At 32.8% G+C, this 17,625-nt stretch overlaps 2 protein-coding genes across 2 annotated transcripts; one reads left to right on the top strand and one right to left on the bottom strand.

Moving 5' to 3' along the window:
• The first annotated feature begins 23 nt into the window (after window positions 1-23).
• Window positions 24-6,287, top strand: LOC123654718 (m-AAA protease-interacting protein 1, mitochondrial-like). Its single transcript, XM_045590604.1, has 3 exons — window positions 24-194; window positions 940-1,138; window positions 5,927-6,287. The coding sequence occupies exons 1-3, from the start codon at window positions 24-26 to the stop codon at window positions 6,118-6,120; spliced, it is 564 nt and encodes a 187-aa protein (XP_045446560.1). The 3' UTR covers window positions 6,121-6,287.
• On the bottom strand, window positions 6,279-14,334 carry LOC123654641 (lipoamide acyltransferase component of branched-chain alpha-keto acid dehydrogenase complex, mitochondrial). The gene is made up of 9 exons (XM_045590536.1): window positions 14,079-14,334; window positions 11,110-11,273; window positions 9,357-9,544; window positions 8,480-8,604; window positions 8,145-8,387; window positions 7,794-8,060; window positions 7,580-7,708; window positions 7,432-7,503; window positions 6,279-6,525 (listed from the first exon to the last, which is right to left on the bottom strand). The coding sequence occupies exons 1-9, from the start codon at window positions 14,154-14,156 to the stop codon at window positions 6,361-6,363; spliced, it is 1,431 nt and encodes a 476-aa protein (XP_045446492.1). The 5' UTR covers window positions 14,157-14,334; the 3' UTR covers window positions 6,279-6,360.
• Window positions 14,335-17,625: the final 3,291 nt, after the last annotated feature.

The following is a 17,625-nucleotide window of genomic DNA, read 5'->3' as shown; positions in this document are numbered from 1 at the left end:
TTAAAAATGTTTCAAGAACCTTTATGTTCGGACATAATAAAGAGGAACCCAAAAAACGAAAGAAACGTATTCCTAAATTAATTTTATTACAAAATCCTTTTACTTGGATAATGATAAAAATTGATTTTGGCATATTGAGACGTGTCTGGGACCCTGAATTCCAAGAAAGAGAGTTCAAATTCGGCACTCGCCAAGTAAGTATTCTGATTTTTGTTAAAATATAGACAAATGAGTTTATTGTTTTAATTGGTTAATGACGAAGCACTTGTAACCATTATACTCGTAGTTTATCCCGCTGCATATATTTGAGAATTAATGATTAATCGGCACTATACTGAAATCAATCCAAAAAGTGCCAAGTTCACTTCTTTTCTTTTATTAAAATAAATTACTTTAGATGTAATATGCATTTTTTTAATGTAACTAGGTCGGCAAACAAGCGTACGGCTCACCTGATGGTAAGCAATTACCGTAGCTTATAGACGCCTGCAACACCAGAAGCATCGCAAGCGCGTTGCCGACTCCATCCTCAATCCCTCCCAGGAGCTTTGGTCACCTTAATCACCAGCAGGAACACAATACTGCTTGAAAACAGTATTATTTAGCTGTGGTGTTCTGTAAGGTCAAGGTACTTCCCCAGTCGGGCTGCTCCATATTATGAGCAGGTAATTTCCTGCTGTGCCTTACCTCAGTTATTATTTATGCTTTGGTAATAATAACAATAAATCACAAAAAAAAATAGTAAATTCTTTATAATAGTTAAAACTTGCTTGCTATAGGTATTCAATAAAAGGTTCGTAAGCAAAACGAGAAGATATAGCAACCGGGTATAACTTTTCTTTCGTCTGCATCGAAATTCAAACAACGTTACTTAAGAAAACATTGCCGTTGTGTTACAACATATAAAAGACAATATAACCACAACTTTTACTGTTTTAGGCGATATCTCGGGTGACACAACTTATAAGCGGGGGTAACTTTAATGAACTGAATGGCTTGCTTACAAAGGCTGCACGAGTGAGTCTAGTGCGTGAATTAGATCGTAATTGGACAGAAAAACAGCGATCTTTGATAGCTCTTAAACGAGACGACATTCAAATATCATCACCACGGAAAGTCTATTTTATAAAAATTGGAGGTATCGTTTTGTATCAGTAACACATTTAACAAATTTAAGTTTAATGCTGTGCTGTGTGGCTACGGCACTAAAGAATTTAGCCACCCCCTCTCTTCCCGTGGGTGTCGTAAGAGGCGACTAAGGGATAACAAGGTTCCACAACCACCTTGGAACTTAAGAAGCCGACCGATGGCGGGATAACCATCCAACTGCTGGCTTTGAAATACACAGGCCGAAGACGGGCAGCAGCGTCTTCGGTGCGACAAAGCCAGTACTGCGGTCACCAACCCGCCTGCCCAGCGTGGTGACTATGGGTAAAACACATGAGTTCACGTTATTTTTGGCGTAAACTTGTGGAGGCCTATGTCCAGCAGTGGACTGTGATAGGCTGAAATGATGAAGTTTAATGCAGGGGCCTACTGGAATAGCTGATGGTACCGTCAAAATAAAAAGTAGTCACATGATTATACGATGTTATAATATTAATACAGTGTCTATGTTAAGCGTTATTATTATGAACGATTAGGAAAAATTAACAGCGGTTAACCTGTTTTTAGCATAACTTACTTTCACGAAAAATCCTTACCTAATGACTAGACCAGACCTGTCAGCCCCCCGACCAAAAATTTATTGACTCAAAATATTACTACTCGTATTTCATTTAAGTATAACTCAAATAATTTTGAGTCAAAGATTTTTTTATAGAAAAAATATTTCTTATATTGATAATAATTTATTAAGGTATAAAGGTAGAAACAAGTCTATAACACAAAAGTATTATTTCACGGGTCGTATAGTAATAAGAAATTTAAAACAACAATTAATTATATATTGATAAACATCACTCAGTTTAAAAAGATCCGAAGAGATTATAACATGGGTAAAATTTGAAAAGATATAGAATTCATAATTAAAACAATTTTTATAATTGTTTTTTGCTTTTTGACGATAACTTAAGATAAGTAGGATCAATTAACGAATATTAAATTAATTGTTTATTTTTCTTTTTAGTCATTATCATATAGAAAATCAAAATGCTTTGATTAAACGTACTTCTGATATCAAGGTTGCAACTAATAATAAACCAAATCATGACAAATTAACAAACTGAAATGTTGAAATGAAATGAAACATTTGTTATTATCATTAAGTACTTACGTGTGCATTGTTGCTACTCCAAGTGACTTGCGCTAAGGACTCTACCGTACTAGTGATCCCAGTCTCTTTCTCTCCCACATCTATATTAAAATTCTGCTGAGATGATAAACTACTAAATAGTTGCTCTAAACGTTTGTAATCTACGACGTTCAGCATTCAGATAAATGCAAAAATATACATATAATCTAATCTATAAAAACGTTGTAGTAGATATCTACTGCTAGTACTAACCCACTGTACTAAAGCACCGATAGCCAAATTTCAATTCTATTGACGCTACAAACAATATTAAGAGTTTTTGTAACATATTACTTTTTGGTTTCGGTTGATTTTTTTTAAGTTTAAAATAAACTCCGGAAGATATGTTTTTAAGGTGCATACATATTTTTAATAAGAGTTACTTTACTGAAAAAGTGTATATTTTTGGATTGATTAATAAAGATTTGACCGGCCAAGTGCGAGGAACAATACGTATTTTTTTTACTTTAGTAAAAAATATAGAGCAGTACCTACGTTTCTTTTTCTCATGATAGCGATCGCAGTAAATAAATTGCAGTGACTACTTGTTATTGGTAACAAAAAACATAAATAGTAAGTAATATACAGTAGTATAGTAAAGTTAAACATATCCCTATAGTGCATCCTAGATGTCAACCGACTGACAACTAATATTCTCTTTTAACATGACAACAGTTACAAGAAAATTAAACATAACATCTGTATGATTTATCCTTTTTACCGCTAAACTTTTGTTACAAATATTTTAGCAAATTGTTTTCGCGAAAAAGATAATAAATACATTTTGTGTGTAAAAAGCATAAATACGAAAGCGTCTTTTATAATAATAAAAATATATCTTTTCGTACACAAAAATACACAATAACAAAAAAGCAAAGATGTAGAAAGGCTACCTTATCGCTGAAAAGCTTCCAGGTAACCTTTTGACATAGGACACGATATAAAAGGGACGTTTAGAAAGTGTAGAATATGAGGAGAAAATATAATAATGGTATATAACCAAATTGATAAAAAAATAATTTATTTGACAAGCGCTCTCGTGTGGGCGTGCCATGTAAGTGCCTAACCACCAGTAGTCCGGTCAAATTAGACCAAAAAATAAGAGTAAAGTTACCTAAATTCCCACCAAGCTGAAAATCGGTAAGATTGTTTGAAATATCATTAAAAACAAAATTTGAAAGTTCCCCATCTTTCCCCTGTAAGGAAATTTTTTTATTCAAGGTCAAAGGTAAAAAAAAATGAGTTTTTCGCGATTTTCAGCAAAACGGTAAGTTTTATCATAAAAATATTTCAAACAAAAGTTGTAGATCATAAAATTATCTACAAAAAATTAATTAATACTTTTTTTTCTACGAGCCACCGTTTTTGAGATATAACGATTCAAAAAGTTGTAAAAGTTGTAATCGTCATAATATGCATGAGTACGCCACGTATATATACATCTCTATAGTTGTAATATATGTTAAAATATTTTTCTATCGGTTATTGTAACTTACACTACTAATATAAAATATACATAAGTTATAACTATAAGAATATCAGGTAAAATGAAGCCCAGTCCCTTAATTTATACGCCATTGAAACCTTGAGAAAACATCTGTCCCCTGTTACAAACAACCTCAGTTGCTGCTCATCAACATCTTTTTAGGGTATATTACCAGGTTCAAGTGTGGCTTGGTTATCAGCTAGACCCTACAGACTGGGATTGGAAGTTGGTTAACAATTTATTAGAACCAGTGCACACTTTACTTCCACCTGCGCCGGAAAAGCTGCTGAACTCGATTTTTTGCAACTGCAAAAAGGGATGCAGTGCTAAATGTGGTTGCAAAAAAGTCGGACTGTTCTGTTCTCCGACATGTACACATTGTCAAGGCCGGTTGTGCTCTAATATTGAATCACCAACAGTAGAGGATCCGTTTGATTCCAACGAGGCAACATGCGATACATCGCTATTAACGCAGTTTACATGCACTCAGGATGAAGATGAAGAGGAACAAGAACAAGAAGAACAAGAACAAGAAGAAGATTTTGAAAGTTACGACTCGGACGATTAAATTTCACTACTTTTTTTAACTTAAATTGCTTTTATCTTTTCAATCTCTGCTAATATCCATTATTTTTCAATAGTTTTAAATTAAACAGGATCAAAGCTGACCCATGGAATAGGCCTACTGGGGAAACCACAAAAAAAACGCGCTAAGTACACTAGCTCATAGGTGGCGAGGAAACGTGTGCATATTATGACGATTACAACTTTTACAACTTTTTGAATCGTTATATCTCAAAAACGGTGGCTCGTAGAAAAAAAAGTATTAATTAATTTTTTGTAGATAATTTTATGATTTACAATTTTTGTTTAAAATATTTTTATGATAAAACTTACCGTTTTGCTGAAAATCGCGAAAAACTCATTATTTTTTACCTTTGACCTTGAATAAAAAATTTTCCTTACAGGGGAAAGATGGGGAACTTTCAAATTTTGTTTTTAATGATATTTTAAACAATCTTACCGATTTTCAGCTTGATGGGAATTTAGGTAACTTCGAATGTCTAAATTGACCGGACTACAGGGGTCGGGAGTTCAATTCATGTAGCACTTTAAACTTGACTTTAAACAATAATCTTTTGATTTACTGTTTGAAACTGTTGTTCTATCCGTTTTAGTTGGGTGGGGATTTTTTTAATGGAATGGATTTCCTAAAAGAAGAAAATTGTTGACTAAGCATTATATGCAGCCTTCTTTATATAGGAAAAAAGAATAAACTATTTATTTTATCAAGATGTAGTATTGTTAGTCGCTTTATCTGCAAGAAGTTGTAGGGAAATCCATCTTCAATTTTAATCTTAAAAAGTATTATTAATTGCGGCTATATTCTTTACTGCCGTAGCTTCACAGGAGACCACGTATATTTGTATATACTTAATTTAAGCTCATTTGTTATCCTACGTATCTTGCGTCTAAGCTATTGCATCTATTTGACTATTTTTATACAACCTAGCAACGACATGCTCAATCACGTAGCGACATTCATCATCGCGCCCGCGGCACTAACTTTTTAGCGTTCAAGCTCCATCCCCCCTTGCCCCCGCCCCGCTACGCCCCTGGAGATGTTAAATGGTCCAATTTGTTAGGTTGTACACAGCTGAATAATATTTTGTTATTAACCACACTATAACATAATGTTAAAACTCTAATGGACGAGCGCTATTGACAACGCTTTGATGCAGTGAGCACAGTAACTGGCTGAAGTGCTATCAATCGACGGTTCGATCCGCACATAACAAGTATTTTTGTAGACTATAAATACAAAATAATGTTTCTGGTAGTCTGACCATTTGTGTTCGTGACTTCGCGTACGTGTGTGTTTTGGACCCTTAACCAACGATTCTCATTCTAATAGGAACAATTACATTTTAATTTGTTATTCGATTTTTAATTATTAATGTAGTTGTGTTCAAAAATCGAGGATAAGAAAGACGAATTTTTCTTTTGACTTTTATTACCTACCTTAAGATTCAAAAAATTTAATATCAAAGACTTTGTAATTGAGATATTTGTGATCTAATATTTTTAAAGTAAGTTTTATAAGAATATTTCTTGTTACTTTTTAAAAAAAATTATAATATTTTCAGATAAAAAGTTCTGCGATGTAGACATGGCATTTTTAGCATTGAAATGGGCTACAATAAATAGCATCGAAATGCTCTTGTTTGCTGAAATATTTGCTCGTTTTCATCGTGAGTACACTCCGCACTCTATACCGGAATGGACAATAGCGTTTTTTAAAGTAACCAGATTTGAGGTTTTACGGCGCTCGTCCCAATAATAATTTTAATGTAAACCAATTATCACAACTGTGCAAATAACATGGCGATCGATCTATATTTCGTATTTGATATAGTTTCTTATTAAATATTTCAACACTTTGAAAATAATAATGTAATAAGTCAACACGAATTTTACAAGAGGAAATAAAAATTTACAAAGTTAAAATATGTTTATTTAATAATTATATGATCGAACGTAAAATAATGTGACAAATAAATTTAAATACTAAAACATAAATCTACAGATCTAAAAGTAGCTTGTAGGGTTCTTCGAGATATTCTTTAAGTTGGTTGGAAAATCGTGCCATTGTTACACCATCGATGACTCTGTGATCTGCCGACCAACTCACTGATAAAATGTGAGCCTTTACCACATTACCTTCCGAGTCAAACCTTGGTAATACCTGAAATTTTTTCAACAAGTTATAATAATACAAGTGATTGATTTGTTTTTTAACCTCAAATAATTGTGTTTGCTCGCAAACGAAAAAAAAACCGACTTCAATTACATCGACGAGTAATACAACGTAGATCGACGAAAAAATAGTCAAGTAACTACGTGTTATCAAAGATTACTCAAAAAGTAGTTATCAGATCTCAATAAAATTTATATGTGACCACATGAAAAACATCAGCTTTCGATTAAATTAAAAATTATTAAAATCGGTACACACAGTAAAAAGTTACTGCGGATTTTCAAGAGTTTCCCTCGATTTCTCTGGGATCCCATCATCAGACCCTGGTTTCCTTATCATGGTACTAAACTAGGGATATCTCCTTTCTAACAAAAAAAGAATTATCAAAATCGGTACATCCAGTAGAAAATGTGCGGTATAATACAACGTAGGTCGACGAAAAAAGCGTCAAGTAAAAACGCTTTATTAGATATAACTCGAAAAATAGTTGTTAGATCTCAAAATTCAAATTCTAAATTGGATTGACACACATTGACATACACCATCTTTCGATTAAAAAAAAATGTCGAAATCGGTCCACACGATCAAAAGTTCTGATGTAACAAACATAAAAAAAATTAAGTCGAATTGAGAAGCTCCTCCTTTTTTGGAAGTCGGTTAAAAAGGAGGAGGTTGTCAAGTCAACTGTATTTTTTGTGTGCTAATCTCATATATGTTTACTGTGAGTACCAAATTTATTAATAATTTTTAATCAAAAGCTAGTGCTTGTCATGTGGTCGTAGGAAGTTACCTACGTTGTATTACTTATCGATGTAAATTAATGATTAAAGTCGTTTTCTTTACGTTTGCGAGCAAACACAATTACAATAGCGTAATATACAAGATTTTTTTTACCTGTATTTTTCCTAAGGCACCGATTGATACTTGTGGTGGCAATATTACTGGCTTTGTATATGTTCCTCCAACCTAAAATAGTTTTATTGTTAGATAAGGGTATTTATAAAAAATATTATCATCAGTTATTGTTTTAATTGTAACTTACGATGCCTATATTAGAAATTGTGAATGTTCCACCAGTTAGGTCATTGAGCCCTAGTTGATTTTTCGCCCCTTTTTCTTGCAAGGAATTCAATTCTTTTGCTATTTCAATTATACTTTTGGCTTGTGCATTCTAAAAGATAGTGAAATGTAAAATGTGTTTTATTTGTATTTTGTAATAAACATAAAAAAAAGTTATTCAATTTCACTTATAATACCTTTATTACAGGGACAACTAAGCCGTTTGGTGTGTCCATTGCCACACCTATGTTGTGACTAGCTTTGTAAATAATATTTTCGCAAGCGCTGTCTAGACTACTATTTATTATTGGGAATTGGGAAAGAGTTAGGGATGCGGCTTTGATAATTATAGGCATGTAAGTCAGTTTAACATTTCGTTTTTGAGCTATTTCCTTCAGGCTTTCTCTAAATTTCACCAAATTTGTAACATCATATTCGTCACTAAATCCAAAGTGTGGTATTTTCTGAAATAATATAATTAAATTTTAGTGCGAAGATTGTAATTATTTAATATTATATTATTTTGCTGTTTTGATTTTAAAACATACCATAGCTTCTGTCATAGATTTCACCATAGCCTTCGTAAATCCAGTGACAGGGACTTTTTTGTCTTCTAGTAAAATTTCTGCTTTAGCTGAGGCTTCAGTCACAGGAATAGAAATTGCTTCAACTGTAAAATCGGTTTTTGGTACATCATTAGACTTATCTGCGCTAATATTAAGGTATGACAAAAGATCTTCTTTAAGCAGTCTTCCGTTTCTTCCAGTAGCGTTCACAGTACTTAAGTCTACCTTGCGTAAATGATAAAAAATCAAAAATTAGAATGTTGTATGATATGCGAAAGAAGTAAAGTCAGGATATATACATTGTAATATTAGCTTACTTTGAATTGTGCCGCTATTCTTCTTACGGCAGGTGTTGTCAATACTTTCACTTTTTGCGTATTAATATTTTCTGCCTTCGTTGCATCTTTCACAACGTCATCTGTCTGTTTTTCTGGTGCTGTACCTATAAAATATATTTTAAATATTTTATTTAAAAAAATAATCGTTTCAGAAAATAATAATATGAATACAAATACAATTAACTTATATAGAATGTAAGACAGGAATAATCCACGTTGAAGAAAAATTAAAGAAATTCATTTGTTGCTCTTATTCGAAACTAAAAGGCGTACAAGATTATAAGTTTTTTCAAGTTTTTATCAGCTCAAACTTATTTTGTAACAATGTTATGAATTTAAGCATTATTTGGACTGTTTTAAGCTACGATTTTTTTCTCAGATATTAACAGTAGCGAATTTATAACAAAAAGATTAAATGAGGCATCAATATATCTCTGTCTTTAATCGAGGTTGCATTTTATACTATCAACGGATGTAACGGAAATAGTGGTCTGAATTATCAAAATTTACTGCCTTAAGAAACGATATAAGGCGCACGGTATGACACACATATGTGGAATGAAATCGGGTGAAACGTTTTTTAGTCCTTTTAGCGGTTAATGTAAGATATAGGATTAAGGGTAATAGTATAATACTACCACTACCACTATTTACTGTTGTACCCATACGTATATCAAGAGTCAATTTATGTTTTGATTTTGGACTTTTATTATTTGAATTATAATTCGATATTTTGACAGTAAAGTAATAAAGTTTAATTTTTAATATCACGGTAATCGTTATTAAGGAATAACTCCAGTCGCGTGTCGGAGCTGACACACAACACGTACGCTTTTTTATTATGTAATGTATTTACTTTCATCTCCTGAGTTTTCTAATTCAATATCGACTAAAGGTTGTCCAACTAGTGCAGTTTCATCCACAGCATGATACAATTTTGTTACAACGCCGTCGTATCTACTTGTTATAGTCACCGCGGCTTTATCACTTTGAACTTCGCATATGTTGTCAAATTGTTGTACCTTATCTCCTTCTTTGACAAACCTGAAAGATGTTTTCATGACTACTTTCATTTAGCAGCACATTTATACAACTAGGTCAGCAAACAAGCGTACGGCTCATCACATCATCATCATCATCACAGCAGCCCCTCGCAGTCCACTACTGGACATAGGCCTCCAAAAGTTCATGCCAAAAATGGCGTGAACTCATTGGTTTTGCACATAGTCACCACGCTGGGCAGGCTGGTTGGTGACCGCAGAGCTGGCTTTGTCGCACCGAAGACGCTGTCGGCCTGTGTATCTCAAAGTCAGCGTACGGCTCACCTGATGGTAAGCGCTTAGCGTAGCTTATAAGAAGCCTGAGACACTAAAAGCATCGCAAGCGCGTTGCCGACCCAACTATATCTACCTCAGAAGCTCCGGTCACCTTACTCACCATAGGAACACAAAACTGCTTGAAAGCAGTATTATTTAGCTGTGGTTTTATGTAAGGGTTAGTACTCCCAGTCGTTCTGCTGAATATTTTGAGCATGAAATTTCTTGCTTTCCTCTACCATATTAAGAGTCGATGAATAGTATATAGTGTTGGGTGGTTACGGCAGTAAGAATGTGGTCACCCCCTCTCTTCCCGTGGGTGTCGTAAGAGGCAACTAAGGGATAACACAGTTCCACTATCATCTTGGAACTTAAAAAGCCGACCGATGGCGAGATAACCATTGAACTGATTGCTGGTTTTGAAATACACAGGCCAAAGACGGGCAGCAGCGTCTTCGGTGCGACAAAGCCAGCCCTGCGGTCACCAACCCGCCTGCTCAGCGTGGTGACTATGGACAAAACACATGAGTTCACGGCGATTTTTGACGTGAACTTTTGAAGGCCTATGTTCAGCAGTGGACTGTGATAGGCTGAAATAATGATGATGATAATGATGATGAATAGTAGACATCTCAAAAAAATTGTTCAAAACAATGCTCATTACCTATTTACAAAAGAAAAAAAAATACAATATTACCATATATCGGCAGTAGATGATTGTACCCGCATAGCATATCTTAGTTACATTTTTTAATTATAATTTATCTTTCTGCGATTAAAAAACAGAAAAAGTGAGCGGTATCAAATAATGTGTTAATTCAGTAGTTTACAAAAAGTCAATGTTTATGTATATCTTATGTTGTTGTACCAAGGTCAGCCAAATAGCGGTTCTTACCATCTAACGATTGGACTAAGTACTTATGTGCAATGAAATTAAGTCTTGTTAAAATATTTCATTTTTATTAAAAAAACCTTTTTACAATTTGTTAATCCAAAAGTTGTAGTTTATTGGTTGAGGTGAAATAAACTCAAAAGGCTTATTTTATCGCCTGCTGCGGAGGCATATCAGTAACTTATGTGAAAAATATCAGGTAGTAGAACAGGATCTAAGCGAAATGTAAGATATCATTCACACGAGCTGCTTTGTTTGATGTGTACAAGATACATACGTATTGATATAATATATACATAATTTTTCAGATGATTTCTAAATTCTTTACAATAATTGCCGTAATCAATAATAACAATTACATTAATATGTTTATTTCTAAAATACAATGCAATTTTTCTTACCATTCTTTTATAACAACTTCCCTTATGCCTTCTCCGATATCAGAAAGTTTGAAGGCAACCGTTTTATTAATTGTATTCGTCGTGTGTATCCATCTGGTCTGCACAAGTTTCTCCTCTTGGTTATTTATTTTTAAATTTGAATATTTCCATGATGATAAAGATCTCTGAAAATTTATGAATAGTATTTTTATGAACTCAACTCGAGCTAAAACATGCATAGTGTGTGAAACAAATTTAAACATTCCAAAAAAATTTTTTTAACGTCACCTGAAGTATAAGTCTGAGAATCTTTTATTAATAAAGGTCAAGGCTATGCGTGGCTAACTATTACGCTAATCCTTGAAAGTGGAAAAATTAACGTAAATAAAATCGAATGATCAAACCTATTTATACATACATATATACATAGGTATAATACTAACTATATACAAATAATACCTTTGTCTACATTTAATAGTATAAAGAGGAAAGTTTTGATGTTTTGTTTGCTTGTAATGGATAAACTCAGACACTGCTGAACTGATTTCAATTTTTTACCAGTACAATGCTACGTTATCATTGAGTGACATAAGATATAGGCATATTTTAACGTGAGATTACAGCCAAAATCGTCTACACCCGGGTGAAGCCGCTGGCGGAAATAAAATAAGTAGGTATTGAAAATGGTTCGACTGTGTGGTAAATAATATAAGCCACCCCCTCTCTTCCCGTGGGTGTCGTAAGAGGCGACTAAGGGATAACACAGTTCCACTACCACCTTGGAACTTAAAAAGCCAACCGATGGCGGGATAACCATCCAACTGCTGGCTGAAAATACACAGGCCGAAGACGGGCAGCAGCGTCTTCGGTGCGACAAAGCCAGCCCTGCGGTCACCAACCCGCCTGCCGAGCGTGGTGACTATGGGCAAAACACATGAGTTCTTGAAGAGAGTTCTTGAGAACTTGTGGAGGCCTATGTCCAGCAGTGGACTGCGATAGGCTGAAGCGATGATGATATTAATTTAAATATATTTATTGATCCTTATAATTATGTGTATTATACTTACTTATACTTTATCTAGTTAGAAAACAATGATAAAAGAACTTTATTAATGTTAGTTTATAATAGTTATTTGTTATTGATACTGGTATTCAAAACAAATTAATCAATAAATCTCTTTTCGAAATAGGCGCTTCTATTAGGAATATCATGTTATAGGGTTGTCTGCTATAAAACTGGTTTGAATGGCGGTTGGCAAATATAATAAATACAGCCTGGCTAGGAATTTTTCTGCCAACCCGTTCGCGATTGTTTTTTAATATATTAATGTAGATTTAAAATCATTTTCATCAATTAAACTGATGGATAAAGATCTATGTAGTTGAGATCTAACGATTAGGTACATAGCGTACGTATTGTACTGGGAACAGTGTTGTAAGATTTTGTTAAATTATTAGTTTTATGATTAGGTATCGTATTCAATGGTGTAAAGCACATGAGTTCGCGCCATTTTTGGCGTGGACTTGTGGAGGCCTATGTTCAGCAGTGGACTGTGATAGGCTGCAGTATGTGTGTGTGCAGTGTGTGTAAGAATTGTTTGTCAAAAATGTCAAAGGTATATGTTAAACATCAATTATTAATCTACATGCTTAATTTTGTAAGTATTAATTTTATCGAGAAGACAACCATGAAAAAAAATTGACATTTGCGACGTTTTCAAAATTATCAGACAAAAAGTAGTCCGTAGTGCGCAATCAAGTCATTTTTGTTACAATTTTTCTTTATATTTCTTTAACGTAAAACTGTATTTACAACCAATATAAACAAGGAGCAGGTTCTCAAATCGACTGTGCTATTTTATATGTGTTAGGTACCTCAGAGTTGCTACCTCTCAAAAGGTGGTGCTTGTCTTGTGGTTGGGACCACAAAATTTTAAATTTTATTGAGATCTGATGACTACTTTTTAAGTAATCTTTGATAACACGTATTCACTTGACGATATTTTCGTCTACCTAATACGAATTACTTGTCGATTTAATTGGAGTTTTTTTTTCCGTTTGCGATCAAACATAATATTGACTTTACACCAATCTTACTCGTGGCTTTACGTAAGAAATATAATCATGCAGATCTTTGTAAGTTGATGTGATATGAAACCAAATCGAAAACAATCTGCAGTCAATGATTTAATTTATAATGCCCAGTTCTAGGATGAAGTATTGCCAAGTTGTTTAATAACAACGCAAACATCAGTGAGGAAAAAGTTCTATGTTGTATCTATTGTTGTAGTATGTAAATAACAATTAAATTTAATTAGTGTTTGCGCGTGGGCACTGCTGGTGAAGCGCAAAATTTGTTTAAGATGTCTACTCTATATTCGGGTAACGTAAATGAGTGGCAATCAATACAAATTTTATTTAATTCATAATATTTAAAAATCATTCCACATTTTTTATTATTCAAAGTAATACTTATAATATGTAGCCGAACAATAGGAAATCTTATCTTATTAGATAAATTAATTAACCGTATGTTAAAATATGAATATATATTAAATAAAGTAATTAACTGTATGTTTGATGAGGTTTAATTTTCGTTTGCGTTTGATAAGATTTGGCTCTTTCCTTATCGTACATTTCATGCATGTAGTACGTTCAAGCGTGTTCGTTTGTTGTAAACATTAATCATATTTTTTAATTTGAAAATATTTTAACTAAACTGTAACGTTGAGAACATACAAAAAAATAATAAACAATAAATTACTTCTAAAAGTCCATCTACATTTTCTTACATATTATGAGGTTAATCCATTATGTATTGATGTGCAAAAGTATAAATAAATAAATAGATATATAATAATTTACAAATGTAAATAATTGTTCGTAATTTTGAAAATATTTAATATAGATAATTTAATAAAACTGAATATAGTATTATAAATTAAAAGTATTATAAATAAATTATAAATTAATTAAAAATATCGACTTACACTTCTCGAAACAGCGAATTTGTTGTATTTGTTTAAATTCCTTAAATTCACCAACCACTTTCTTGTTGCAAATGCCATTGTGTTAATTAATGAACATAACCTTATATATAATCAGAATATAAACATGTCGCGGGCGAATATTTCATGCCTTACGAGCACAACTGCTTTTATCAGACTACATTATCACTGTGCCGGGGCATTGATTACCATTTTAGTCACTAATATATTATTCACTAAAGTGGCATGTTTCGTAAGTTGCTACGTCATCCGTCTTGTGGTCACGGAGGTCAAGTTTGAAGTCAATTATTTTAAAATATTTGATAATTCGTTGTGTTTACATTAAGGGCCTGTTTAACCAGTTGTGGATAACGCTATTTGATGGATGACGATACAGATAGACTTTGACAGTGGGAGGTAGAATAGGCCAATAAGACATGTTTCTCCTCTATTAATGAACTGCAAATTTAAGATTAATATATGCAAATAGAAATATCTCATACATATAGTAGAATTCGATGATAAAAAAGAACAACGCCCTAAGGGCCTGTTTCACTAGTTGTGTATAACGCTATTTAACGGATGATAATATCCAACAGTAAAAGATTTTGATCCATTATTATTTTTTACTATCGAATTTTTTTATACAATTTCGAGCGTTAGATATTCTTACAAAGCCAATTTATATATATATATATTTAATGAGTCTATTTGTATTATGTAGGTATTCGGCTCACGTTGGGAGGCACGCTCACGATCGTTTATGTGAATCATTTTGAGAGATTAAATAAATGTCTAATATTTTATTTATAATGCATCTGATTTTTTTTAATTAACTAAAAAAATATTTCTTTACTTTGAAAACGTAGGTACTTCACAAGCTTTATCCTGTGACTTCTTCCTCGTTATAATTACTTTTTTATAATAAAGAAATTTTTACTTTCTATAGCAAAATTGTAGCAAATACACTATTAAGTTATAAAAATAAAGTCCTTGCTTAGCTGACGACTCCTCATCTATCCGATCTCCGATCTACCCACAACTACGAAACTCCAACTGAGTATTGAAGTGTCACCTTTCAACCTCGTACATAACATAGTTTTAATAGCATGAAGATTTTGTTATTGCTCATTAACCAAAGAACTGAACTTGTTGCTGCTCAGTGAATGAATGAGTGGCGTTTTACTTTTATATATTATACTAGCTGTACCTGCGACTTTCTTTGTGTGGGATATTATATTTGGATACTAATTAGTTTTTAACAGAGAGATCCTGACCCCATGGGAACTATGGGATAGAGAGTATATGGGATTTTAGTTACTTTAGTACTAAGATTTTAGTTATTTTTGCTAGCAAAAATTGTCGCTTTTAACAGAAAAGTGTTTCGTTATTTTATATCTAAGTGGTAAATACTCGCGCGCAGAAAACTCGGGATAAAAATGGCTTTTTTGTTGTTCCATAATCTCCTCTATACTTTAGCGAAAGTCCCATAACAATCGGTTCTCCCGTTCTGGAGATTAGCCCCGACACACAGAAAGACAGAGAGACAGACAGGCAAGTTTTTAAAATAGTTTGTTTGTTTTAGTACCGTGTAAATACGTATATGATATTTGAATAATAAAAAATACGTCATTTTGAAATCACAGAAAGACACTTCAATTTTATTTATATGTATAGATACTTTAAATTCTTTATTGTCGTGGTCGTTAAAATGTGCATAAACAAAATCATCTGAAAATAACAGTATCCGCTGTGTTGCTATTAATTATACAGTTTAAACCACATTTTACCTAGATATTTGTATTTATTTATACATTCTGAAACCTAAAGTCTTATTGTTATTCAAATATCATAATATTAAATTTATCGTATATTCTCGCTATACAAGTTTTAAAAAAAGAGTAGCAAAAATTAGACGTTTTATATTCAGGGTTCACTCGGGGATAAGTCGTGTCTATCTTTTCAATTTAAAAAAAGAAGTCTGAATTCTGAAATAACTAACCGATTGTAATAGTTGTTCTTAAATTTAAAAACCGCACTATCTAAAAGTAGCATGAGTGAGCTACACCATGCTATTACTCCTAGTAACGACTAACAAACAGTGGGTACATTATTATGGTCACTTAAAATTAGCCCAGACATCGCTAAAGACGTGTATGCGAAATCGCGGAAGACGGTTTAGTGTTACAGTTTTGACAAGTTTAAAATATTTGCTATAAACGTCAAAAAAATTTGTACCGTCCATGAAAAGATTTTGTATGTAGGATTCATATTCAGGCACCAAATTGAAAATTTATCAAACTTGTATATAAACTATAACGTATGACAAAACTTATATTAAATTAACTGATTAATTGTGCAAGTGATTCATATATTTTTTGTCATTAAATAAAAAAATATTATAAACTAAGTATAAAAATATAACTATATTCAGCTACTGTGTCCATCTATTTTTTTTCTGCATCTATGACTCCATGGAATGACATCCATGGAATCCAATGACTAGAATAAAAAAGAGTTTTATGTAAATGTTAGTGCAAGTCAGAATCATATTTTTTGTTCTTGTCATTTAACGATTTCCAGCTAAACAACGTACGAAGTTTAAATAAATTTTGTAGTACGTTAACTAAGTATATCAATATTTTATTTTAATCGTTGCTAAGAATTCATATAACACATCCTGTCAACTTTAAACTTATATAATGAGAAATTGTGAAATAATATGTTTAATTTTAAATAAACGGAACAGCACCCGTGTTTAAGTTCGTTACAGCCTGTAATATTCCACTGCTGGGCATAGGCCTCTTTAGGCGGATATATTCCTGAGTAAAGATCGTTATCACGGTACATGATAACAACTAGGACCGACGGTTTAACGTGCTCTCTCAGGTACGGTAGAGAGACCCACGAGGACTGCACAAACACCTAGACCACGGCAAACATCTGTATGGTCAATACAAACGTTTGTCATGTGCGGGGATCGAACCAGCAACCGCCAGCGCAACAGCCACAAACCAGTGCTGTGACCGTTGGTCTACGGATCCTTTTTTAAGTTAATATAATGTTTTGCTTTTTTTTTAATTCGATTAAGTATGAGAATTCTTTCGGTGATAGTAGTAGATAGTAGTAGTTTGTACATAAGTATTTGTTGTTTTTTCTTATATATCCTTTAATTGCCTTTGAATGGGTACATGAAATAATATGCGTAATAAGCAATTGTTTTTATTAAAGATATAATAAACACGTTAATAAAGTGAATAAATACAATAATATATATAATTGATAACGGTAATGTAATGCACGAGACGCGGGGCAACCCATAATAATCGGAATAATATCAGTTTGCTAGTTCACAATATTTTAAACGACGACTTCTATTCTAAATAGCTAACGTGTATCACAGAGGCGCTCTGCAAATATCTGCTATAGTTGTCACTGTCTTGTCTTCTGTAGCAACGCTGTATCGAGAGACAAATCAAGATCGACTTGCATTATTAACATAATAAAGTGTAAGCACGGACTCTAAATAATTATAGTATAAACATCATTA

The sequence above is a fragment of the Melitaea cinxia genome, chromosome 6 (assembly GCF_905220565.1).
Source record: "Melitaea cinxia chromosome 6, ilMelCinx1.1, whole genome shotgun sequence".
Lineage (NCBI taxonomy): Eukaryota > Metazoa > Arthropoda > Insecta > Lepidoptera > Nymphalidae > Melitaea > Melitaea cinxia.
The sequence above is the reverse complement of the archived record's forward strand: the minus strand, read 5'-3'. Positions and strand labels throughout refer to the sequence as shown.